This window comes from Anser cygnoides, chromosome 1, assembly GCF_040182565.1.
Source record: "Anser cygnoides isolate HZ-2024a breed goose chromosome 1, Taihu_goose_T2T_genome, whole genome shotgun sequence".
Classification (NCBI taxonomy): Eukaryota; Metazoa; Chordata; class Aves; order Anseriformes; family Anatidae; genus Anser; species Anser cygnoides.
In genome coordinates this window covers 12,968,259-12,992,450 of record NC_089873.1, presented here as the reverse complement: position 1 = coordinate 12,992,450, position 24,192 = coordinate 12,968,259, and the positions used below count along the sequence as shown (strand labels likewise).

Genomic DNA, 24,192 nt, shown 5'->3' with positions numbered 1-24,192 from the left:
GCATCAGAGACGACGTCAGGCATGCCTTGTGCTTTGGGAGCTGGCCAGCGCCGGATGCTTTTTGGGGTTAGGTGCTTGGCAGATGCCAGCCCTAAGACAGCTGAGCAGCATGGAGCATTCAGCTCGCTTAAGGCACGGTTTGGTTTGGTTTGGTTGTTGCTTGTGCTCTTCCCTTGGCATTCGCAGCTGGCCGCTGTGGGGTTGGGTTGGGACCAGCATTTGTGTGGCCAAATACACCTCAGTGATCTCTCGGGATGTTGTTGTGTTGTGTCCCGGGCTGTGAAACTTGAGGTTCCTTCAGCCGTGTGTGTTATTTTTTCCTCAGCGTTGTTACGTGCTTAAATAACTGTTTTCTGCTTGAATCTGAGTAAAACCCTTGGCTTCAGTGACTTCCTGTGGCAGCGGATTTGACAGCACGATTGTGTTGCAACATAATATTTCTCTGTTAAAAGTTTGGCTTTGCTTTACTTCAAGCTCAGCCTCAAGTTCCCTGAATTATTAGAAGCTGTTAGTTTCTTTACTCTATTTTCCTGTGTGTTTATTAAGGTCTTACTTAATTTTTAAGTCCTTACTTTTCTGTCCATATGCCCCTGCCTCAACAGGGGGCAGCACCCCAGTATTTTCCTTGCCTTTCCGCATCTCTTCAGGTGTCTCTGCTCTTCTGACTGTAGTGTGGTGAATGGAAGAGCTCGCAGAGCCACCTCGTCTCCTTCCCGGACACCTGATTTTAAGGTCGTGTGGTGCAGGTAGTCCACTTCTCACCTGTCCTACAGACCAAATGTGCACTGTCGATATTAAATTCTGTTTTTATACCGCCTATTCGTTGGTAAAGTTGATCCATCTTAAGCTTTGCTCATGTAAGATGAATTGCCATTTGGAAATGTTACTACTTCAGTTCTTTCAATGCATGACAGATGAATACAGTGAGCATTGCTGGGCCTATTTACAGCAGCTTGAGGCCTGCAATTATAGGGCAAGCTCCCTCAATTTAAGGACTTGGTGCTTTGTTAAAATGCTAGGCTGCTGGTCTGGGTAGGGGCAGGAGGGAAGGGCAACAGCCTGAGTTGGTCCCGGTTAACTTTGCTCAGAGAAGGGTTAACTCTGCTACACGGGGAGGGTGCAGGTGGAGACCTGTCTCAGGGTGTTTTGAACGACTTCAACACCACCCGAGCCCCGCTGACCTCCTCTGTTGGCTCCGGGAGCACCTTGAGCGTCTTCACAGAACCACAGAATCATCTAGGTTGGAAGAGACCTCCAAGATCACCGAGTCCAACCTCTGACCTAACACTAATAAGTCCTCCACTAAACCATATCACTAAGTTCAACATCTAAATGTCTCTTAAAGACCTCCAGGGATGGTGACTCCACCACCTCCCTGGGCAGCCCATTCCAATGCCTAACAACCTTTTCGGTAAAGAAGTACTTCCTAACATCCAACCTAAACCTCCCCTGGCACAACTTTAGCCCATTCCCCCTCGTCCTGTCACCAGGCACGTGGGAGAACAGACCAACCCCCACCTCGCTACAGCCTCCTTTAAGGTACCCATAGAGAGCGATAAGGTCACCCCTGAGCCTCCTCTTTTCCAGGCTGAACAACCCCAGCTCCCTCAGCCGCTCCAGGTTCTCCTGGCAGAGCTCGGGCAGCCAGAGGAACGTGCGGCATCCCCAGCTAACGTCAGCCGTCAGCACCTGCTGCAGCAGCGTGATGGATGTCTCGGCGTCCTGGTCCCGCAGAGGTCTCGCGGTTGGATTTCGTGCGAAGCTGGAGGTCCCGCGGTGCTCTCGCCCTGCTGCTTTACCTGTAAACCTCCAGGAGGAGCGAGCTGCTGGTGCATGCAGAACAGGGCGCTGCCTGCCTGCCTCTGTTACCGCTGTGTGGCCTGACACGAGCAAGCTAGGGGGGAGCATCAAGACTAGGAGGACTCGGTGTGAGTGTGGTTTTATTCGGGCTGGGTTAATCCTCATTATCCAAGCAGCCCATGGCAGCGAAGAGCGTTGACCTCAAAATCGTGTTCAGTTTCCTGGCTGCTTTTTAGTCTGTGGCAGCGTTCGCTTTTCACACACAGCACTTTATTCACGAGTCCTGGCCGCCCTTCCAAAGGCTCTTTGAAAGCCTGCGTCTGCTTTATCGCTTGCTCTGGTTTATCAGCGAGTTTGACATGTTCAAAAATGCTGATAGACGAAGACATGAGCTTCCGTTGCAGAAAGGGCCCTGATTACCCCCTATCAGATAGGCTTGCAGGCAGACTGGTGTTCCATTTTTAATGACGGTTCTGAGGAGCGTGCCAGATACATGTGTAGGGCTTGTTGCTCGGGAGTCCCTTGCTTGGAGCACTCGGAGACTTAAAAAAAAAAAATAGTCTCGGCTTTTGAATTGCTCTAGAAGGGTGGAAGCTGTTCTGAGGGACTGCTGCGTCTTACAGCTCAGCCACTTGGTGCCTGAGCTGCTGCAGAAACTTGCCAGGTTGCTATTTGGAGAGCATGATGTAAAGTTGCCCATTCAGGAGCGGTTTCTGACTTCCTGACTGTGCTCCTCGAGAAGCCACAGCTCTGCCTTGCATTGCCTGGTGACAGATAAACACGGCTGGCTGAACAGCAGCAGGTATTTCCAGTGAGCAAGGTTTCTCGCAGGAAATCGCCGAGGTATTGGGAGCTACGAGAAGGAGAGCGGGAGCGCTGCATTTTATTTCAAGGTGGCCACTGTATATTGGATTTTTTTCAGCATTTCTTTGAGGGGTTTCTCATTGTAAGACTGCAAATGTAGGGTGTAACAGGGTATATATATCCTATGTCTGCATGCAATATTCACTACAAAACCCAGGAATTAAAAAGAGCAGAACTTGCCATCAGCTGTATGCTGTTTAATTACTTTTTAAAAGATGTGACATTTTTAGAAATGCCTTGTAGATCTAGGATGCTGACGGCAATTACTGCGTTTGGATTGACAGCAATTTTGTAACTAACATCTCTTATAAGAGGCAAAATTACCTTCGTTTTAATCCCCTTTACAGGCTTGAATTTTCTCACCTTATTAAACAGCAGAGCGTGATTAAATATCAGGAACATTTTGCTATTTAATACGCACTGCGCCAGGCTCAGAAGCAAGTTCTGGGAGGTGTGGGTCCTGGACTGCTCGGCGCAGAGCCCTTCTCCAGCACTTCTGTGAATGAGGTAGCTATGAAATCGTGCCACGGTGTTTCAAAGGGAGCCCTGAGAAGAAAGCAGTTATGTAACAAAATTAGGAAACTTGCACAGACCTTAAGGCTGAGGCAGAGATCCCAGAAATGGCTGCAGGAGCTGCAGCAACTGCACGTGATGTTCTTTTCCCACAACCTGAAATAAATCTCAGAAACCCCGATGCTCAACGTTTTGCTACTATTTCCCAGACAGTTGTGTAATTCACTGGCAAAGCAAATTTTCCCTGGGAGACGGTCGTTCCCTGTGCTACTCTCTTGCTAGTCTGCCCTTCAGATTTCGGAGCTGTCAGTTGTGGAAGTGCAGATGGCGAAGTCCAGCCTCCTTTCCATCCAGATTTGAGAAGTGATTCTGTCTGCGTGCTCTGTGCCAAAGCTGTAGCTGTGACAACTTTCTGCTTCGGATGGCAGTAAGTGCTAATGGGTATGAGCGCGTGTGAAGGAACAAGTAGTAGCAGAAGTGGGTCAAATGCTGTGGTTGTGGGCAAAGTTGAGAGGCCTGAGAGAGTAGTGGTTTTTAAAAACTGACACCTTACCTGAGGCAAGGGCAGGTATGGCTGTGCTGCCACGTACCTCATGGCGTGATGTATCACGTGTGGTAAGTCTGTGCTGGTGAAGAACACGGCTTGGTATACAGCCACCATACTGATGTTGCTGTTGGCCTGATAAAATCCTCCACCGACCAAACTTCCCAAACAAATATCTCAGGATGTTCGATGCTTTTTTTTTTTTTTCTTTTCCTTTTAAATTTAGAGGCAGGGTGAAGAACAAGGCTTGAGAATCCAGCCCATGAACAATCTCTTAAGAATGCCTGTATCCAAATTTAGCAGACTTGGTGTTCTTTCGGGAAAGCAAGTATGTTAATTCCTTTTTATTTACAAGCTACCACGCTGTTCCTTTGGGAAAGCAAGTATGTTAATTCCTTTCTGTTTGCAAACTGTCTTGCAAGGCAGCAACCTGGGGGGCCTCGGCTGGCACGGCAGCAAGAGTATTTTCCTGCTGGCCGCTAGATCCAGTCGTTAGGATAGCAGTGTCTGATTTTTTTTTTTCTTCCTCGTCCCTTTGTCTGGTCCAGATTTTGTTAAGGCTAGCCGAAAGCAACGCGATAACATTTCCACCGAAAGGTGTGACACGTTTCTCATTTGCTTCCGTACCATTTGCAATTCTGAAAGGCTGTTTTGAGGAGAGCGCCGCATAGATAAAGTGCTTGAAGGGAACACTGAGAGCATTATATGGCGTTTGATGTTCCTTTTAGAAAGGGAAGTGTGGGTTTAATGATTTATTTGTAATGCCCATGAAAAGAATGTGTCATTTGAAACACTGCTTCAAGGGTCTAATCCTCTTGGTAGTGGCACGGCCCCCAGGATCTGAGTGCAGGAAGGACGACTCCTGGTGAGTGGCAGCGGTGTGTCTGCTGTACGCTGGTGCCTCCTGGTTTCTTCTCTCATGACGTAAGTTTTCAGTCAGTAGGGGATGCACAACGTGACTAAGCTGTTCACTGGGCTTCTTAACTTCAAATATCACAAAACGACAACAACCTGTTGATAACGTTAACTTGGACCTTCACGTTTTGACTCAGTGTTGGATGGTGTCCTGACCGTTCGGGTTAGCATTGCTGTAAAGGAAAGAGGCTCCTTGGAACACTTAGTGGTTCACGGTGTTTCAGGCCGGAGAAACAGCTATTTGCCACTCATTCCTTGCCTGTGTTGTGTTTTTAATGACGTTCTTTGTCTTGTTGACACTGGTTAATCCTGTATAGTCTTCCAGAATTTGTAAGTCATTGTTTTGGCCTTTGTTAGTCTGAGGACCACAGCTTTATTCTGAACTTCCCTCAGGCTTCAAATAGATTTTGTTTGCTGTAGGCTGTCATTTAGAAAGGTTTGCATTTATGTCTCGCCTTGGACTCCAAAACATTTTGGATACGAGTAAGGTTTTAAAATATACTTATTTTGAATTTACTTAAGTGTATAGCATAGTATCTAATCCTGTCTTAAATATTGTGCACTGCTCGACTGAGCATTTAAATAGCTGAAGATATCTAAGTACACGTTTTGGTAGCTTTTGAAGGAATTGCTCACTTGATTGCAAGGTGTAGCGTGTGCTTATTTAAAGGGAAGTATAAGTATGCTGTGAAATGGAAAAGAAACAGCTATGAAACATCTGAATAAGGATCAACAAAACAAGGTAGTCATCTGGTTTTAGTTTTAAGCAAGTAATGAATTTCATCGAAGGCTATTGCTTGTTATTCGTCATGTTAATGGTTGGGATGTTGGGCTCAGGCTGTTACGTGTTTCATCTTATCTCTGAAGCTGGCAGTATCCTTGATGCTGCTCTTAAGTCTCCAACCAGTTAAGATGAAGCTCATCTTGCTGCAGTGGCCCTGCGCAAGATGTGCAGCTGAGTGCAAAAGCTGCTCCTTGCCCCAGGGCGTGCATTTGCCATATAACGTGAAACAAACGGGGAGGATGGGTGGAGAGCGAGGCAGAAGAATGGCAGTGCTCTGGTGGGGCTGCAGATGTGTATCAGCTGCTTCGCTTTGCTCATTCTGCCCATTTGGCGTGGATGTGCCTCAGAGCCCAGCCTCTCCGGTCTGACTTCAGGATCAGTGTCATACAAATTGTCAGCTGAATAAAATAGTAATTTGCAAGAAATGTGTGGAGTCCTGAAATGGTCTCAGTCTCCTGTCGGGGTCTGAAATCGTCGTGGTCTCCTGTCGGGGTGTTCGGTGAGCTGTGGGCAGATGCGCGGAGTCAGAGCCAGGGCAGCAGCTGAAACGTCTTCAATTGTTGCCATCAGTCTCTCATCCAGAGAAGTTACCTTCAGGCCAAACGTATCAAACTCGTTATGTTGTCTTGAAAAAGAGAGACAAATCCCGGGCTCTTCAAGCAGAAACAGTGTCTGGAAATAATTGAACGCGTTTTGTCATCTTTTGTTTCAGTGCTGCATCAGAAAGTGTCGTATATCTCCTGAGGAAGGATGTGATATTTCCTGGTAGAGGCTTTTTTACTTAGCACACCAGCCTCTGTGAAGCTCGTGAGACAACATCAGTCCTATGATCTTGTGATATCTTCTTGGCAACTGCGTGCTGTGGAGTTCAATAGCGCGTTAAATAACACTACACTGGACTGCGTGAGGGGCTTAATGGAGTTTTTTAAAAATATGAAAACTGTGTAATCTAAGTAACAGGATTGTTGAAAGGAATCAAATAAAACAAGTATAATAAAGTAGTTTTATTATAGTTTTGTGATGTAATCAGTTCTTGAGGCAAAGGGGTTTTGGGTGAGCTGGAGAGCTGCTGCAAAAAAAGGGTTGCTGCCTTGAAAATGCCTTGTCTGCTCTCAGCCATATTTGCTGCAGCTGGAAGTGTGGGATTCACAAGGTAGTGCTGGTTTCCTGAGCAATCACTGACTTGTAGAGGGGAAGATGAAGTTAATGTATCTCTTGAGGTAAAGCTTCCTGTGTAAGCTAAACGGTTCTTTCAATTGCTGCTGATAATGAGTTTCTACAACCGTTTTCTTCGCCTGTAGTTACGGTGGTAAGAAGCAGGTTATGTTGGATGTGGGGGAACAGGTTGCTGCAGGAGAAATGAGGAGGAATTCAAAATCCTCCAAGATGATGAATTCACAAGGGAGGAGAAGGTGAGGGCTGCAGGTGAGGTCAAAATCTGTACGGGATTCTTCGTGTGTAGGTTCTTCCACAAGCAGCGGGGCTGACTTCGTGGGAGCTGTGCACACGTAGGTCACATTACGTGCAGCAGTTACACATGTCTGAGGGCTTTGCTTTGAGTCTGTAGTCCAGTGTAGCCAATTATTTCATATTTAAGCTTACCCAAATGCTTGCAAACAAGAAAAGAAATCCTATTTTAACCCTTGTGTGGGTGAGAAAGAAGGGTGAGGTCTGTAATATGCCAAGTTATAGCAAAGGCTCTGTTTTAAGTGACAGAAGTATTTTTATCTTTATAGTGCCAATAAATTCTTAATCCCTGATAGTTGCTCTTAGTTAACTTGCTGCTATTATCGGAAGCAGGTGGGTCAGAAACCCAGTTACAGGTCTTGACACACGTCATGGCGTCCAGCTTCAGCTGACTTGCTGTGGCTTGCGTGATGATATTACCTCAGTGGGAAAATCTCATGGTTCTCCTTGCTCATCTGCGCCACAAGTCAGTGTGCTGGTAATTCTGAAATATATAAGAGGCTCTCTAAGCTCGGTCAGAGATGTTTCTTTTTGTGGGGGTGTAATCTTCTTTAACATTTTATGAAGGATATTGGAGTTCTGCTGGTAAAAATCTTAACTATAGTACCTTTGGGGTATTTGTTTTCTTTAGAAAAAGCTTTGTGAAAGATGGAAACGTATTGCGTTATGTTTCTTAGAGATTGCCAGGAGCTGGTATAAAATCAATCTATTTGTTGCAGGTCTGTACTGCAGTGTTTATCGTACATATTCCAACTTAAAACACAGCGTCTTTTAAAGTAACACACTGTGTAAAATAAGAGTACATCCATACACAAGCCAGGGAAGACTGAATAAACAGGCTTCAGTGCAGAACCGAGTCTTCCCAAGGGTCTCGAGACATGCTTGGAAGGCTGGGAACATTGATGGGGCTTTTGTAGACGGAACATTATTGGCGGTGTTCATACAGACAGCTGTATGAGCAGGTAGTCTCATCGCTCCTTTTTCTTTCTTTCCCCAGAACTGCCAAATTTTTGGTGGGGATGAACGTGTAATACCATGTCAGACGTTATCTTACTACTTAGGCATTTCATAAAGGCTTTTTTGTCTTAATCAGTTGCATAGTTTCATCTGTTGGACATTATATTTTTCTTTGCCTTTCCTGTATGTGCAAATAATGTAAACAAATCTATTTTCTCTTGCTTTTAAAGAGAAAGATCATTTTTAATCTCTCCCTATAAAAATTGCCTACAAATTTAACAACTCCTGTTTCCTTTTCCCGAAGAAATGTAAGGTGCAATACTACTGTTGAAATTGTATGATGCTATCAGAAACATACTCTTTAGTCACACTTTTTATTGAGAGTGTGAGATCTTAGAAGAATTCTTGTTGCGTAGTTCGGGGGGAAAACTACCACTTCTCCTCCTCCTCCTGCTGTTCTGTATCAAACAGAATTGCTGTTTGATATCACTGTCATTAGTTTCAATAATTTAAAAAAAAATCCTACTTTTTACTATTAAACAAAAATACCACTCTTGTTTTCTTCTTTTGACTTAGCTTTAGGCTACTGTTTTCATGAGCGTGTGTATTTTGCAATCAGCAGGGTTATTTTTGTAATCAGCCCTGCCTTTTTCCCCCCAAAATACCTAATAGCGTGCATGAAATTTTCTTGCATTTTCTAACACATTTATGTCTTGACTTCAGAATTTTTTTGTGGTAATAACTATGGATTGCTTAACTGATCAAAAAAGAAGAGGGGAAGTGCTGCTTTTAATAAAACTCTGAGATTCTCCTGCGATAAGGAAGCTCAGTCTGTGTGCCACTTGTGCTGTACTGGAGATGAAGGACAAAACTGAGGCTTCTCTTGTCCTGTAGCAGCAGATTCACAGTTTTCTGTTTTCTTAGAGGAAAAAAAAAAACTAACTCTTACTAAAATAGTAATGAGGCAAGGTGTAAAGTAATTGTAGCTGTTCAGCATGTTCTCTGTGTAATGGGAGCATCTTTACGTTGTGTATGTTGGCCTGCTTCTGGAAGGTGGAAGTAAAGTTTTGTCTTTTTCTGTTAACAGCTTAAAATGACTGTGTGAAGTCAGTGGAATAAATGGCGTCCAAAGTAACTGATGCTATAGTTTGGTACCAGAAAAAGGTAAGCTTTCTATTTGTTTTTATGGTGGCTTAATAACCCCCTAAAAGTTGGCTTATTGCATTTTGTGTGTGAAGTATAATAAATATAAAATACACCTGCATTGTTGGTTGGCATTGTATGTGTCACAGTGAGTAGTTGGAAGCTTTTCTTCCAAAAGTAAATAAATACCTAGTGACCATATCGTATGGAATAGAAGAGCTTTAGGTCTGTTTTGAAACCCCCTCACCTCCTTGGCTACTTAAACTGTGGAAAAAAAGGAAAGAAAATGTTCTTTCTCAGTATGATGTTAGTTAATGTACTTGTGAGGAGAATGCTGTCTCTGTAGCGTGTAAAAGAATCATTGTATTAAAGTACAGAGAAAGAATTAAAACATATTTTCTGCTAGTATCAAGGATCTGTGTAATCCAAAGCCAAATGAGATGGGTTAGAGCTCTTTAGAAGTCAATTAAGAAAAAAAAACAGGTGAGGGAGCAGGGAAGAGGGGAAAAACAGAGGTCTCATTTGGAGATACAGAGTTACAGTTTCTCATGATGTATTTTTTTGACTCATGTTTGTGCATAATGTTGATGTCTCTTCTGGTTTTATTATTTTGATGATTTCAAGTTACCATATTCACTTGACATTAGTATGCCAGTTAACTTATTCGGTTAAATTCTTTTTAAAAAAGCTGAAAAATTTTCTAAGTTTTGAGATACGCTTCTGTATTAAGATAGAAATTTAATGTGTGATGATTTTATTGCATTTTTCCTTGGCTGTCTATGATTTATTAAGTTATTGTTTTCCTTGGACCTCTGGCTCCCTTTTTGAGAGTATACATCGTGTTCTTAAGAGAATAACGTCACTGGTCTTTGAAACAGGAATTTTGGTTGACTTTTGTTTCAAGCAACAATAACTTCTATAAATCTAACAGTACAGATGTGCTTTCCTGAGGTCTTTTCAACTGAGAATTAAAGGTGCAATTGGAAAAGAAGAAAAATGAATTCTGATTACTTAATTTATACTGAATATTCAACTAAGTATTAAAAATTAGAGAATCACTCAGAATTTCATGATTTTTGTTTGTTTGTTTTGATACTCTGTACTCTCTCCTTTCACTCATTCAAACTCTAGAAAAAGTATTTTGCCTATATAATGAAGATTATGCAGGAAGGTTAAAGTACAGCCAGCCCCTCTGGCTTCTCACCAGTAGCTAGCATCTCTTTAATGGTCTGATGTAGACTTGTAGGTATGATTTTGTAATTCTTACATTGAAGAAGTCACAAAGTGTATTGCTGAATTTCTTCAGTAACAAAGTTTAAGAAGTGCTGTTGTATGGCTTTACTTCTGAGACTCGTTTACCCTTTTCAGTATGTACAGAGGTAGTTGTAAATCCTTGTTAATATACTGTGTTTTTTTTTTTCCCCTGGTAGCACTGATTCGGTACGTAAAGGCAATTGTGTTCAGTGGAATTGCACTGTGTAAAAACCCAGAACCATTTATTGTTTGCGGGTCTGTTCAGTTTTTATGAAGATTTGTAGGATGATTTGCAGGAAGATTTAGCGTAGCAAAATTCAGTGCAGGTTCTCATGAAAGGGAAAGGTGATGCTTCTTACAAAAATCTAAGTAAGCTGACTTTACCTGCTTCTACATTCTGTCATAAATTTCGTTCAATCAAACCGTTGCGTGCAAAAGCATCAAGTTGTGTGCCTGAGTGGCCAGGATCTTGTGTGCAGTGCTAGAGCTGCTGGCTATCGGATCCTCGTCATGTCCCTGAGGTTTTTGGGTTGGTGGTGATGAACTAGTCTTCGGACAGATCTTTTATGTGATTCAGCTTGATATATAAAGTGGTCATTTGATGCAAGCAAGAGTCTGAAGTCTCCGTAAATCTTCGGTGAAGTTCCTGCGTGTTGTCTGTTTTTTCTGGTTTGTTTGAAATACACGCCTGTGAGCCTGTTGGACGTGCAGGAGAAGGAATGCCATATGTGATATGCTGCAACTTTCCATCCTCCTGATGTTAGGAACGCAGGATCTTCTGCTGATGAGTCACTGTGCTGCGAGCTTACAGAGAGCAGGCCTTCTGGTCTTGATATAAACAACCCAGTCCTCATTCTCGCTGTTCCCGGGAGACTGCCTCTGACAGGATACCTCATTATCAGCGCAGGTCATTCTTTTAACCCTTGCTCTGTTGTTTTTTTCCATTGATTTCACACACGTGGTTCCACTTACTGCATTCATACCGATGTCAATATTTCCTCTACAAGTCTCTGCAGGTTTTTTCAGAGGTCTGCTCAGCCAGAAATTGCAAACTGCCTTTACGGCAAGGAATTGTGATGAGGTGACTAGTGTTACTTTGTGAAAGACTGGGCTGTCTCCGGGTGAGAGAAGACCTTGCGTAGACCAGATGTCAGTGTTTTCCACGGCGTGATCAAAATTTAATTGCAACCTGCATGTGGTCAGGAGTCTGCCAAATGAGCAGGTCCTTGCTTTGCTGCTTTCAGAATGAGGGTGTGGAGTCTTATTTTGGGACAAATGTCCTCCCCTCAGAAATGTTGCATCTCATGCAAATGTTTGTACTAATTAGAGTGTTAGTTCTGGGCCTGGTTTAGTGAAAGCTCCCCTGGATCAGGCTGATAACTCCCAGGACTTCTTAACTTTGCTGTGTGTGATCCCTTCCTGGGAGAACCAAGGAGTTTTCACCCATATCTGTGATTTTTTTCCCCATAGAACTGTTGTTTGTACTTAAGATTTCAAATTGGGGAATAGGAAGAGCTGTGCTCGTGGCAAGTGGGTACCAGGCATGTTTTTGTCCCTCCTGATACGTTCCTGTTATCTGGTTGCTTATGATGACAAAACGCTGAACTTGGTGAACTGCTGAGCGCTTTCAGTTTTAAAATTTTACTTCATATTTGTCAAAGTTGTTCCACGTAGCTTGCTTTTTAAATTTGCTGAGTCCTCACTACCGTAACTGAAATTGAAAGTAGGGAGGGATCAATACTTTGCTCACGCTAGCAGTAAAACATCATTTCTGGGCCAAGAGAGAGCCAGGGTTGCAGTAGTATTGATCAAATTAGTATGTCTTGCCTATATGATAAAATAAGGAAAATAAAGTATTATTTTGGGGAAGTTTTTTTTAGATGATGAGCTATGTGAAAATCCTAACAAAGAATATGAAGAATTTAGAATATTTGTAGTCAAACATAAAGAAGTAAAAATGTATTTGAGTAGGTAGAGACTTAATTAGAGAAAGAAGAAATACTGAACAGATCGTTTACTCTGTTTTGTTTTCAGTTTTGATACTACTTTACATGGTATTTTACACTTTTTTTTTTTATTTCACACTTTTTATTTTTCCCATACTAAATTACAGAGGTCTGTTGTCTTCTCAAAAGTAAGGCGTTTTTATATTTCTTTAGAGGAAAGAATTAAGCAGTTGAACTCTTCCAACCCTACTTGCACGCAAGTTTTCCAGACAGTGAGCACAGAAGTAACTTTACTCATGTGAGTCATTCTATTGTCTGAAACTGAGCTTCTCACACGAGGATGATTTAGTTGTTTAATTGTTTGAAAGGTCAGACTTTTTATTACGTAAACTTTTTATTCCTGTTGCAATAGATGTAGTCTGCAATAGTCTTAGAGCAGTCTTGCAGACTGTAGTCTGCAGTTTTACAGTGCGTAGGAGCTCTTGATTACTGCCTTGTAAAAATACTTGGTTATTTTTAATTGGGCTGTAGGATTTGAGATCGTGTATGACACCAGTTTGTTATTTGAGACGTAGGACCACATGGACGTAGCTTTACTGCTTCCAGTGACAGCTCACGTTTCCCAGCTGGTACACGTACTTTGAAATCTGGACAGATAAATCCTGCTGGATGCAGGCCGACTGTGTAGAAAGCAATATAGATTAAACCTCTGTTGTGTTCCTGGACGTACCGGGGAGTGCAGTGCTGAGATGTTTGTGCGTCTTGGTGAGGTCAGACAGGGTTTGCCAGCTCCTTTTGAGTACGTGTCTGCTGCACGGGTTCTTGCAGCAAACGGGTGTGGCGAGGGTGTCTGGAATGGGTCCCTGCTTTGATCCCTGGCAGTGCCGAGCTAGGATTCACATATGTGTACTTCGGTAATAAATATCCTGAGGGTAATATGTGCCCACCAGAATACTGACATTGCTTCAGGTTTGTGATTGATTGAATATTAAGGAGAAAATGGTCATGATGTTTCCTCAGAAAAACGTCTGGCCCCCAAGTATTTTAAAAGATTTTCAGTATCTGATGATGTACCTCTGTGGTCATTCAGTTCCTTTAATTAAATACTTTGTGCTTATTTGAAGTACTGCCTCAGTAACAGTACCTCATGTTAAAAGTAATAAAATCAATAATCTAAAATAGTGCTTGAAACTTAAACTCTTTACATTGATTTATTAGGCTTACAGGTAATAGTAGATGTGCAATTTCTGGTCTGGTTTCCAATTTGGTGAGCATATGTAGGGTAAAACCAGGAATTTACCTTAACAGCTTTTTGATTCTCAGTGCTCACAGAAGACTTGCCACTAAAATGGGGAGCTGTACACAAATTTGTTAATGATGCTGCTGGAGAAAATTAAGATGTTCCTTCTCTTGGGGATGTTTGTTGGTGAAGGCAGAACAGAACTTAATGAGCCTGAATCCTGCATCTGATTGCATCTCGCTTAACTTTGCCAATGTAGCTTTGTGCTGCTCTAGGTGTCCTTTGGGTACTGCTGTTAAAGGGCACAATAAAACAAATTAGGTGTTTTCTTTGCCATGGTTTTAAAGGGCAAAATTAGAGTTCTAATTGCATTAGGACCTGTAATACTTAGTGTTTTACAGCTCATTAGTTTAAGATTATGTTTGACAGCTTAATAAAGAAACAAACAAATTATATCATACCCTGAAACCACCTGATTTCCTTCTTGGCACTGAATCCATGTGAGGCATTAGCGACCCTAGCACCGAAAACAATTTTCACCAGATGGTGTAGGTATATGCCTGTATTTCTGAGGACTTTGGATGCTGAAATTACATCAGCTCAAAAAGGTCAGCCTTCGAGTGCCAAAACTTGACAAGTACTGGAGCTGGCTATTTTTGAAAGTGATATTCCCCGGGCTCAGTACTGGGGCCTGTTTTGTTTAATATCTTTATCAAGGACCGTGAGGAGGGGATTGAGCACACCGTCAGTGAGTTTGCGGGTGACACCAAGTTGGGCAGGAGTGTTGATCTGCTTGAGGGTGGGAGGGCTCTGCAGAGGGATCTGGGTAGGCTGGGCTGATGGGCTATGTCCAAACCCAAGACAGCTAAATACTGGGTGCTGCCCTTGGGGCACAACAACCCCATGTAGGGTTATAGGGTTGTGGAAGAGTGCCTGGGAAGTTGCCTGTCAGAAAAGGACCTGGGGGTGTCAGCTGACGGCAGGCTGAACACGAGCCAGCAGTGTGCCCAGGTGGCCAAGAAGGCCAACAGCATCCTGGCTTGTATCAGGAATAGTGTGGCCAGCAGGACCAGGGCCACGATTGTCCCCTTGTACGTGGCAGTGTTGAGATTGCACCTCATGTACCGTGCTCAGTTTTGGGCCCCTCACTACACGGACATTGAGTTGCTCAAGTGTGTGCAGAGATGAGCAATGAAGCTGGTGAAGGGTCAAGAAAACCAGACATCTGGGGAGCGGCTGGGGGAGCTGGGGCCGTTGAGTCTGGAGAAAAGGAGGCTGAAGGGAGACCTCATTGCTCTCTACAACCACCTGAAAGGAGGCTGCAGTGAGGGTGTCGGTCTCTTTTCTCAGGTGATGAGTGATAGGATGTGAGGCAACAGCCTGGAGTTGTACCAGGGGAGGTTTAGGCTGGGGCTGAGGAAGAATTTCTTCACGGAGTGGGAGGTCAGGCGTCGGAGCAGGCTGCCCAGGGAAGCGTAGTCACCTTCCCTGGAGGTATTTGAGACGTGTGGACGTGGCACGAAGGGACATGGTTTAGTGGTGGACTTAGTGCTGTTAAGTGATGATTAGACTTGATGGTCTTAAGGGTCTTTTCCAACCTAAAGGATTATATGACTCTATGAAATCACTGAGAGGAAAAATGTATATTTAGCAAAGTTGTCTTCTATGCAGCACTGAAATTGGGTACCGAAGTTACCAGCTGACCAAACAGTGGGGGTTTCTTCAGCACCCTGTTTTAGCGAGGCAAATCTCGTTACTGAATCTTGTGCAGGGGATTCAGAATCACTCAGAACTACAATGTGGTTGTACGAAGCGGTCTCGCATTTTGCCTGGCTGCTGGCTCCCGTGCCTGCTTTGCTTTCCCACAGACATCCGTGCACTTCTCTGGTGAGTTTGGCCAGGGACCTAATCCAGTTAAAACTCAGACTGAAGGAGCTGAACCTATCTGTGAGGCAGAGCAAGCTGCAAATCCCCCTGTTTCTAGCAGCAATTCTCAAATTGTTTCGTTATGCCTTGTGAAGCTATAATCTAGCATTTTCTTTTCTCTTCCTGAGAGAACTGAATTATCTTTCAACCACACACAAGAATGTGCTGGCACAAGGCAAGGGCGCTGTGGGAAGTGAAAATAATCAGGGGTGTAAGGGCAGTGCTGTTTCAAAATCAGAGTGGCGATGCTGGTGAAGTTGCTGGATTTTCAGTGGTCTTCAGGGAATGATACTGAGCAACGAGGCTGTCAGAGCGGTTTTCTTTTCCCAGTTATTTCTCAAGGCTGTTTTGTTTTGTGCAAGTACATAATTGTAAGAAAAATATCGCTCTCTGTTCAGCTCAAGTGAGACACAGCGTGTAGGGTACTACGTCCAGTTTTGGGCTGCCCAGTACAGGAAAGGCATCGATAAGCTTTGGGAAGCTCACTGGAGGGCCACCAAGATTGTCATGGAGCTTCTTGTCCTCAGAAGAGAGGGCAAAGAGGAGAGCTTAGTGCTATCACAACTGCCGCCTTGGGTGGCTGTGGAGAGGATGGAGCCAGGCTCTTCTCAGAGGTGTGCCGGGACTGTATGAGGGGCAATAAACACAAGTCGAAATGGGGGAAGTTCTCATTAGGTGTAAGGAAAGAAAAATGTTTACCACAAGGGTTGCCAAGAGAGGATCCCAGGGAGGCTGGAACTTTGGAGACCTTCACATCTTCCTAGGGTAAGCTCTTGAGCAACCTGACGTAACTGGAGCCGCTTTGCGTGACGTCCTCCAGAGGTTCCAGCCTCTGCAGTCTGCGATGCCTTTAGTCTGACAGCTGAAGATGAGTAAACGTTATGGTGAAGGGTTGCACTGTATTTTAGTGACAGATGGAATCTCGTTCCGTTTGTGCTGCTGTTTTGTTTATGCTCGGTAGGCCACTTAAGCCACAGAAGCGGTATCTAAAGCTACCTCTGGTGTCCAGTGTACGTCACGAGGAGATGGCTTAGGATAGCTGTTGGTCAGCCCTTCACTGCAGTTCAAGCTGCCAGCTGTTTCCAAAATATTCTTACGCGTATAATTTTAATTGTGAGATGAAAGAAGTAGGTTTCATGTTTTTAGTAGATACGCCAAAATTTGTAAACCTCTACTCAGGGCAATAAGTAAGGCTGGCTGATGTTAACAAGAATTAATACGTATTGACAGATACAGAAAAAGCATTGGTACATAGTTGATCAATGTTCTCTCCAAGAGAAATAATTATATTATACTGCTGAACTACAGGATTATTGCCTTTACTGCAATGTGGATCAGTTCATGTAAGAAATAAAATGGGGTTTAAAATAACTTTTAATAAATTTGTTCTGTGTTTTGAGAAAACGAAAAAAAAAATTGTATGATATTCAGAAGTACATACTTCAACATGAACTAAATATGAGGCATTTTACTTTTTTAAAATGAATATTATGTGTGTAGAAATGTATACAATATTAAAAAACATTCTGATACAGAAGTTAATACAATTTTTGAAGAATGTTGACTGTAAAAAGCAATAAAAGTGTATTAGCCAATAAGTTAATACTAAATACTTTACTAAGGTGTTAAAGACTTAATTTCCTTGGTAGACAGACCAAAGAAGCAACTTTGTTCTTTATTCTCCAATTTTTGAATCTTGTATCACTTGGATTTGTAATAGTATTATAACGTTGTTTATCAAAATGTTTAGAGGTTTTAAAGGACAAAGCTTAGCATGCAGGTTTCGTTGTGGGTAAATATTAAAGTTTTAAGATCCAGCAGGGAATGCTGTGTATTCTTAGGATTATAATCTTTGCTAGCCTGCTTTGTCATAAATTATAAATGTCTCCTGAAATATTGATCAATTCCCTTAGAATCAGAAGGCTTTGTGAGTATTGGGCTACATGTTGATACCATCACTACATTAGCTTACAGTGAATATCAGTGTCATTCACAAAGCTCAAATTCAGTCTCGATGCAAACGTGGCCTATCGATCAGTTTGTTATGAGACAGACACTGGGTAGAAATAATACGCAGTGCAGATGTTCTTCATAGTGGGCTTTATTTGAAATCAGAATTAGCAGTTTTCGGTAGCATAACTTTTTATTTAAGCTAACTGCTGTTATTTGTTAAAAAAAAAAAACACTGTAAAGGTGTCAAAACATTTTAGATGTGTAAGGATAAGTGTTCAAATGCTTTCTGAGGTATTTGGAAAAGAATAAGTGCAATTGTTTTAGATAATTTCAAGGTGCACACATCCCCAGCAAATGTTATGAGGGGACTGCACTTAAAGGATCTCAAAATTATTTATACTTTCCAGAAAGAGCTAGCTTTGTCAGGTGAGTTTATTTACCTCAAAAAGCGGGAAGGAACTTGTTTACATAGTTTAGTATCCACTGTCAAGTCACATATCAGTGTATATATATTTCTTGACGATTGTGAGGAAAAAAATATTTTTTTCGAGCAAATCTAATTTAAAATTTATTACTCTGTTAATTAAGGATGCTGCCCCCCAAGTTTGTTGCTTTTCAAATTACACAACCTAGCTGTGCTCACACGAAGTAGTGCAATTTAGAAGCAGTAATTACCTATAGTAGTTCAAAGTTTAGCTCATTTTGTCATCTCTCCTGTTGTTGAGAAGGGTTTGAAATATATGAACACATACATATACGTGTGGTTTAGAGAGTCCAATGGATTTTGATGTTTTCAATAAGTTTTCACCGTAAGAAAACATTTTTTTGGAGACTGGAATAGTGGGTTATGGAGCATTTTCTCATTTAAATAATTTAAAAAACGAGGTAAAGTATTTCTAAAAGAATCTAAAAGCATTAAAAATGCCGCAGTCCCTTCTAGATGGAACTTCTAACAAGCCACCCACACTTCTTTTTTTCCCTTAATATCTCTCTGACTACACCTGAAGCAACACTTTTCCATTGTGAAAGAACACTGGCAGGATTTTCAGTCTTTGCTTGTAATCCCCTATGTGCCGCAACTTGCAGCAGCTGCGTGGAGAATTGCTGTTAATTTTGCGAGTACACAAAGGAACAGAATTCCTTTAATCTTCTCCGCTAGGCCTTTAGTGAGGCAAGGTGTCTCGATGACTGAACATTTTAGAAGTAACTGATCTGGATAGAATCTTGGCACTGAGGAAGCCTGTGATGCATGACTAAAACGAAATTTGTATAAAAGAACATCTGCTAGTTGATCCACTTCTGCTATAGGTAGGTTATACCATAGTTTATTCTACCCGTAGCGTATTATCAACAGGTTCCTGCAACAGGGGTGTATTGCTGCTGATCCTTCGTGATGAAAGATAACTTGAATTAACAGGTTATTAAAAAAGAAATCAAGGAAGACCTTTTTTTTTTTTTAGGTTAATTTATTTTCTGCCAAATCCTTAACAACCAAACAAAAAGCTGTAGAATACAAACTTCACTTTGTGATCCCCTTTGATTAGATATTTTGTAAATTAGAGTAAGTTTCTGTGATAAATCAGATTAAAATTAGGATAGTGTTGTATATTTTGCTTAAGAAAAAGAGAAGCCCAGTTGTAGACTGAACCAATGGACTGAAAATACCAGTGACAGACTGTTATACAAATAGTCTTGCACAAAATCTTGAACAGATTATAAAAGCATTAGTTGTTGTACAGTTAAAAATTGGACAGTTTTTAGACTCTTGTACTTTGTCTGTAAAGGATACTGCAGAACCTGCGGCAATAATGGGCAAGAGAGTCTGGGTAGGGTTGGTAGCTTCAGGCGTACGCAGGTATTTGAGTGAATTTGGGCCTTCCCATCGGCTTAACGGGTCCAGGCACAGGAAGCTTCAACACCTACGAAACCCTGGGGCCAGCTGCATATAGACAGAAAGCTTGCTTTGATCAAGTTTTCTGTATATTTAACTTCTTCATGCTGGAAGTGTGAACAGTCTTATCTCTAGAAGCTTCTTCCTTCATTTCATTTGCCTTTAGAAGTTAACTTCTTTGGCATTGCTAGATATTTGTCTTCTAGGTGTCCTGCAGATATGCACGGTTTCAAACAACTGCTTGAATAACAAAGAGCCGAAGCCTGCGTGTAAGCATCTGACAACTTTATATTTAGATTTAACAGGAAACATAATTTAGATGGAAATACTTGTAAATCAAAAGTCTTTGAAGATGGAATTGACTGGTGTTCTTGATAATTTTAAACTGGGAAGGTTTGCTAGTGTTAGCTTACATACTTGAATTCATTCGTTCCATTTAATTTATACAGTCATTTAATGTTTTTTTTTTTTCTCACGTCTGGTAACTATTATCTGTTATAACTTGGCTTGTCACTGAAAAGCTCTTTCCAATGAATTCTGCAAGATGTGTCCTACCAAAATTAGACACGTTTTCCTGATGTAAGCTAGCAGAAAATGAATGCTTATGTTTTTTTCTTGCCTTTTCTGTCAGTAACACTGGTTCTACTGATTTTTGTTTAATGTGGGAAATGAAGCGTGCCAGTATGATACTTTATAAGAGCACCTTTGTTGGCATGTATTCTTTCTGATACGTTTGCAAGAGAAGTATAGATGGATGCTTATGCAGGTGGAGAGAAGGGAAATTGAGTATCAGGTACAAATGTGATGTGCTGAGCACACGTGCGCACTCCCTAAAGTGGCTCTAATACTTTCTTACAGCACAAAAATGTGAAACTATGTAGATAAACTAATTTGTGAGAGATGGTAATGACACTTGCTCTCTATAATTATCCCTTTAACTCTTTCCAGTTTGCAGCAGTATGCTCTTACTTAACAGCCCCATGCTCAGATTTTAATAATTAAAGTAGATCAGAGGGGATTGGCCAGATCCACTAAAAGCTGAAAAAGACCATCTTTATGATTTTTTTCTCTGATTTTGACTCCTGCTGAAAGAATTACTTTATGGAGTAATGTTAAAAGAAAAACATGAATGGAAAAATCCCTACTTCTTGTCTTTTTTTGGAGACAGAAGCTGCTGGCTAGTCTTGAGGGAGAAGACTATGTTTGCAGGAAAATATAAGTAAGCCAAATTTCAAACTGGTCGACTTACTTGCCTCAGATGTCTTCTGAGATCTGTCTCCCGGAATTCCTTTAACAAATGGTCTATTATTTGTTTGCAAGAAGAACGCTCTTTTAAAGACCCTTTCAACTCTAAAAACCAGTATCAGCTATGAACGGAATGAGAAATACAGAGTTTGCTTTTCAATTCTATTGGCACAAAGGCATCCCCATTTGTTTCTTGTGTAATCAAGTGGGAGACAGACTTTTCTGTCTTTGTAGAAAGAAAGCGTCTTTGGAAGCGAGGGGGGAAAGACACAATATTATCCAGTACAAAAAACTCACTCAGGAGTTGCTCTTCTCAGTAAGGCTCATGAAAAACAGGAAGATCAGAAATTTCCTTTAAAACGTATTTAGAGAAGAAGCCAGAGCAATCTGATATAAACGCCTGGGTGGAGCGGTTATTCAAGTTATTGACTTTTTAATTGCTGGCAGTTCTCCAGATGGAGTCAGCTCTTAAACTTCCTTTATTTTAATTAGTTTAATTATAGCAAGTGCTTAATCTGTCCAGTACGGTGCCTGACTTCCCCCTTATTTTCCGCAGTCTGTTTTTTTCTAAATGCCAGGTGCTAAGTATTTCTTAATATTACCAAAACATCAGTAGATTTTTTTTAACATTTTAAGGTAGTGAGCTAGAAATTGTTTGCCTGCTTAGATCTTGTGAATGGGAAATACTAAGTGAATATGAAAACAAGGAATTCAGTTTTCTGATCTCACTTCCAGTTTTAGACATGCCTTGGACTTTATATAAATTAGAATTTATAAATCTATAAATTAGAGTTAAAAAAAACATTTAAAAGAATCTAAAAATTATTTTTTTTAACGGGTCAGATCTGGAGGCACAGAACATGCCTCCAGACTGTCTTAATGACTGTCTTGGCCTGCTCTGACCTCCCTGGATATCTTTTTGTATTTATTGCTGGACACAAGATTTTAGTCTTCATTGCTGAAGACAAAAATAGGAGAAGACAAATCAGAACAACGTTTTCTGGCTTAAGGTGTATGCACTTGTGCTGAGGTCTTTTGTGCCTGTTGTAGTTTGGGAATTGAAGAGTTGTCTTCTCAAGGTGGGATTGGATTTAGACAGGGTCACCCAAATAATGTGGGTGGTTCTTGCCTCCCTGTCAGGTGCTTGGACCACGGACCATACTGGTTGTATCAACTCTCTTTACAGTCAGTGAAGAAACTTCGAATGAGTTCCCCCCTGAACGTGCATCTGCCTTGCTCGTGCAACCCAAAAATGATGTTGCACGTACCTGATCAGAGGTGGACGATAGGGACCAAACTTGAGGTATCTAGCAGTTCGTATGCCTGTGTATATATACATATGGAGAACTGCTGGGATGGAACAGTTTGAATCTGCGTAGTAAAACAGATCATTGCTGAGCATTATCTAGAAGCACTTGGCGTCGTAACAAGCTGATTATCTTTGGTAAGTTCTTACAAGACTTGGATATATTGTCTCAAACACTGACTTGTGGTTGTCACTTTATCTTACCTTCAGTCTTAGGAATACCCAAAGTTTTCTATGCTGATGTGAGGAGGTTAGAGCCTAGGAGAAAACCAATTCCTTTGTACTACCAATTTTTGACTAAATACTTGTCCACATTTAGACAAAACTAAGTTCTTCAGAAAAGTTTCACAAATAAATAGACTGGCAGCTTATTGAGTCTTTAAACCGTAGACAACTTGTAAGTAATGCCTGTCCTCAGAAAAAAAAATAGCTCAGGATATAAGGGAAAGGTTAGTTGGATTCTGGAATAGGTCTACTAGGAGCATTATTTATTTCATCAGTGATTCAGTGGGGAAAATGCTGCTTCCTGATATTCTTCGCACACTTTGAGTTTTCCCTGGCCTGTAATCTGGTTGCCTACCAGCCTGGCCCTATTTTTTGTCGCTGTGCGGTCTAAAGAGATGAGGCTAAAGATAACGTAGCTGTAAAAGTGGGTGGAGTGGAACAGGAAACTCAGAGGGAGGAAGCTTTAAAAAATAAAATAAAAAATGAGTTGAAGGTTTGGCTTCAACAATACACGTGCTGTGTTTCGCTTCAAGTTATCTGAGAGCTGTCGCACCGCCGGTGCCATGGTTCAGTTGTGTGGCGGTGCGGAGGTGGGAGGCAGCGTGGCCTCCTCCTGCCACCTCGCCCCAAAGGAGTTACAGACCACCTAGATCCCCTCCCCTGAGGATGGGGTGGAGAAGATAGAGATTTCTCCCTAAGAAAGTCTCCCCGATGAAATAACCTGTTGTCTTCATGCTTGTCTTACAGAAGGTAGCTTGATTTTGTTTGATCGATGTCTTTTAAAACCTAATTTAGATTCTTTTCTTGTGTGTGTTCTTTCTAGATTGGAGCATATGATCAACAAATATGGGAAAAGTCAGTAGAGCAAAGAGAAATAAAGGTAATACTCTTATAGTATTTCAACTTTTTTTTTGCTTGTTATCAGCAGTGCTGTAATTGTGTATGCTGATGTAATTTATGATGTATGTGATATTCTTAAATGCTATTGAAGTCAAAATAGACTTCTGGAGTGTAATCAAATCAAACTGGCAGAGTGTGCCCTATTTATTTAATATAACTAATAAATCTGAAGCACTTAAAGTTCTACAACCTTCTGTACCTCAGTACAGAGGTTCAATTATGTTAAATCATGGCTTATTTTTTTAGTACCTCTCTTTCACTCTTCTTTATGATGAATTCTAATGTCAGTTATCTGAGCTCTCCTTACTTTCAGTTAGTTCCCTTATCCCTCCAGTTTACTTTTCCTCCTTTATGATGCTGTCATTGTTTTGTACAGTTTATTAGACTGGTAAGTACTTCAGGCTTTGTTTCCCTGAATAGCTTTTTTTTTTTTTTTTTTTTTTGCATTTTGGTTTAACTAACAGCGCCATCAATGCCCGCTGCATTGCTAAATTGTTTTTGGGAAAAAAATCAGTCATATGTGTAATAGTTTTATGGATTGTGTATTATGCCATATTCCGTGATGTTGAAGTTAGTTTCATTAACGTATTCTTGCAATTAACCTTATTTCTTCAAATACCGCACACAAGAAATATGCAATTACTGCATGAGTTTAAAGGCATTGTTGATTCTTAACAATATGCATCACTCCAGTTTTCCTGTGCTTTTTATTTCTTCCCATTGCTGAAGTAGATAAGCAGGGATTTGTTTTTATTATATGGAAGCAGCCACAGACCTGAAGTTTCCTGGTTGCTGTACAAATTCTACAAATTAACTATTAAATGGGAGGTGATGATATTTCTGGAAGAAGTGCTTCTAACCCTGACGTTTGAGTCTTTGTGACGCCGTACATCTGCACCTCCCTGGCTCTGCAGTGTGCCCTGTGGGCACAGAGCAGCCCCCGCTGGATTTAGCACCTTGGAGAAGCCCCAGCTGGCTGGGCTTGTGCCGGGTGGCTCGGGATACGGGGAGCTGCCGAGCATCTCTTACCAGGACCGTACCGCAGAGTGAGCATGAGGCGCAGCTTTGATGAGCGCTGGTGTGTGTTAATGTACTCAGAAGGCTATTGCACGAAAATTGCATCTTGTGGTACCCAGTGTCTGAAGCGTGCGTAGAGAGGTGTTGCAGAAATGTTCTTGACGTTGGTACAACTAATTTCAAACTAAGGCGTTAGCATATTGCCTTTTCTCAGTGTCCTCGCAATGACCATGAAAACCAATTGCCATAACGACAATTCCTGTAACTACTGTGCAATAAATTCAAATAACTTACTGCAAATA

The 24,192-nt window shown here is 41.6% G+C and overlaps 1 protein-coding gene across 6 annotated transcripts in view; it reads left to right on the top strand.

The window, feature by feature from the left end:
* PHTF2 (putative homeodomain transcription factor 2) overlaps positions 1–24,192 on the top strand; it is a 66,504-nt gene that overhangs the window by 3,174 nt on the left and 39,138 nt on the right. For 5 of the 6 annotated variants that reach the window (XM_066984858.1, XM_066984994.1, XM_066984661.1 and 2 more), the window contains exons 2-4: positions 8,932–9,008; positions 22,797–22,853; positions 23,250–23,261. In XM_066984858.1, coding sequence (XP_066840959.1) covers positions 8,964–9,008; positions 22,797–22,853; positions 23,250–23,261 — 114 coding nt within the window. In that variant the 5' untranslated portion in view covers positions 8,932–8,963. The remainder of the gene's footprint in view (positions 1–8,931; positions 9,009–22,796; positions 22,854–23,249; positions 23,262–24,192) is intronic. The other variant, XM_066984926.1, reaches the window with a different exon arrangement.